Raw genomic sequence first — 2128 nt, 5'->3', positions numbered from 1 at the left:
TTTCCTATAACTTTCCCCAAGAACCTTTTTCTAACTCTCAAGGTCCAGTTCGTCTTCTACCTTCTGGTTGCTTAATTCAAGACATGCTCAATGGCTGCTCGAAGGTCTTGCTAAGTCTTTAGCAACCGTTTTTTTTCCTCTTTTTTGTGTTTTTTTACTCGACCATCTTTACATATTTCATGATGACAGATTACTTGGATTGAACACATGGAAATTGAAGATATAAGACCAATTCATAATCTTTACATGAAACATGTATGTAGTGGTTTAGCATTTGGTGCCACAAGAAAGCTTGCTACACTTCGAAGAACTTGTGAAAGGCTTTCTTGTTTGATGGATGTTATTAATACTTCCTATTTTGGAGGAGGTAAGCCATCTACATGCTCTGCATTTTATTTTTTTCTATATCTATTTAGTGGTGCCTTGTGACACAAGTATATGAAATTGATTTAACACCTGATTTCCAGTAATTACATCCACTCATGGCAAAAGAAATTTGATGAAACTTTCCCAGTGGATGGTTAAGACTTTTTGTTCTAGCATCAACGGACAGCAAGTGATGATCTCTGGGATGAACGATTTGGACAGGATTTGGGATGAACGATTTGGGATCTCTGATCCTGGCCATCCTAACAGCATTGTTGTGAGTGCAGCAACTACTATTTCCGTCCCATTTGCTTCTGTAGAGGTTTTCAATTTCTTCAGGGACGGAAGAAACCGACCCCTTGTAAGATTTATGATACAAAGTTTCTTTTTCTGGTGCAAAGCTTCTTATGCATATCACTCTTACAAATAATCTTTTGTTTGTTTTTTTGATCAGTGGCATTTTTTTCTAATCATAATCCTGTCAAAGAGATTGGCCATATTGCGTGTGGATCTCATCCAGGGAATCGTATCTCTGTTCTCGGGGTATGATTTTTAGCCTTTTTTTGTTTTAAGTTATACTTGCGATCTTTATCTTATTTAAAGGCAAGGATTTTTTAAGGAGCCCCTTACAGAGAACCCTAATTCTCAGGAGAACATGTCTTGAACAACATATAATTGTTTTTATACTTGCCCCGTTTAATTAAAGCAATCTTACGATTGGCAGGCCTCGGGTACCAGCCAGAGCAACATGTTAATACTTCAAGAAAGCTGCATCCACTCATCAGGTGCCCTTGTTGTGTACTGTCCTCTAGACCCACATGCCATCAACATAGCCATGAGTAGTGAAGACCCCTCAGTTGTCCCAATCTTATCCTCTGGATTCGCAATATCACCTGATGCTGGAGAAAATCTGGGTCCTGGAGAAATGTCAGCTGGATCACATGTTACAATAGTGGTACAAATAATCGTGAGCAACTTGACAACAGGTACGATGAGCCAGGAGGCGGTGAATACAATAAATCACCTGGTGGGAAACACTATAAGGCAAATAAAAGCTGCCTTGAATTGCTCTACTTGTTAAGATTGAGGTCGAGTTGCACCTGTGTAGATGTTAGAGCATGGATCTTTAAATCATGCCCAGATAGTTGATATTAGAGAGGCCTAACGTAACTTAGTCTACATTTACTGGAAAAACCGTAAATTTAGCTAAAGGTAAGTTCAGCTTCTCCAATCTCGACCATTTATCCCATTAATGAAGAGTGTCACTCATTAACAGTGCTATATGTTAAACCAATATTTAGTTTTAAACTGACTCTGGCAGTTTACCAGTTTCCTGTGTAAAAAAGTTCAGATGTCAACTGTTAAGAGATATAAGGATTAAAAGTCTTCTAGCAAACAAAGTAGCAAATGGTTGGTGTTATGGACTTTCATTCATCTAGACTTGTAAAGAGTTCTACCTAGTCACTGAATAACAAATTGATCGGTTACATAAAAATCAGACCATTGATATAGATGGGAAAAGAATCAGGATTCCAGGACACAAGTTGCTAAGCAATAGGATGGCAACATGCATAACAAATGTAGAAGCATTTAGACTCCGGGCTTCAGATCTCGAAGAAGTCCGTTCCTGAGAAATCCATGTGTTAAAGGTACATCTGGAAATTTAAAGAAAACTCGCCTGTACATTTCATTAAAAAGTTCTTACTATAGATGAATGAGGTACTTAACTACTAGTCTACCGGTAAGTGAACTATTACGTTTG

At 38.0% G+C, this 2128-nt stretch overlaps 1 protein-coding gene across 1 annotated transcript; it reads left to right on the top strand.

Annotated features, from left to right (window-relative positions):
• The first annotated feature begins 218 nt into the window (after window positions 1-218).
• On the top strand, window positions 219-1603 carry LOC141702120 (homeobox-leucine zipper protein HDG12-like). The gene is made up of 4 exons (XM_074505801.1): window positions 219-367; window positions 468-727; window positions 821-909; window positions 1091-1603. The coding sequence occupies exons 1-4, from the start codon at window positions 247-249 to the stop codon at window positions 1119-1121; spliced, it is 501 nt and encodes a 166-aa protein (XP_074361902.1). The 5' UTR covers window positions 219-246; the 3' UTR covers window positions 1122-1603.
• The last annotated feature ends 525 nt before the right edge of the window (window positions 1604-2128 follow it).

Source organism: Apium graveolens, unplaced genomic scaffold (genome assembly GCF_009905375.1).
Source record: "Apium graveolens cultivar Ventura unplaced genomic scaffold, ASM990537v1 ctg4675, whole genome shotgun sequence".
Lineage (NCBI taxonomy): Eukaryota > Viridiplantae > Streptophyta > Magnoliopsida > Apiales > Apiaceae > Apium > Apium graveolens.
This window is presented reverse-complemented; position numbering and strand designations above follow the sequence as displayed.

Coding starts and splice junctions, on each gene's coding strand:
- LOC141702120 (XM_074505801.1), top strand. CDS start 247: ATGAAACATGTATGTAGTGGTTTAGCATTTGGTGCCACAAGAAAGCTT. Junction 728..820: donor ACGGAAGAAACCGACCCCTT/GTAAGATTTATG, acceptor TTTTTTGATCAG/TGGCATTTTTTTCTAATCAT. Junction 910..1,090: donor ATCGTATCTCTGTTCTCGGG/GTATGATTTTTA, acceptor TACGATTGGCAG/GCCTCGGGTACCAGCCAGAG.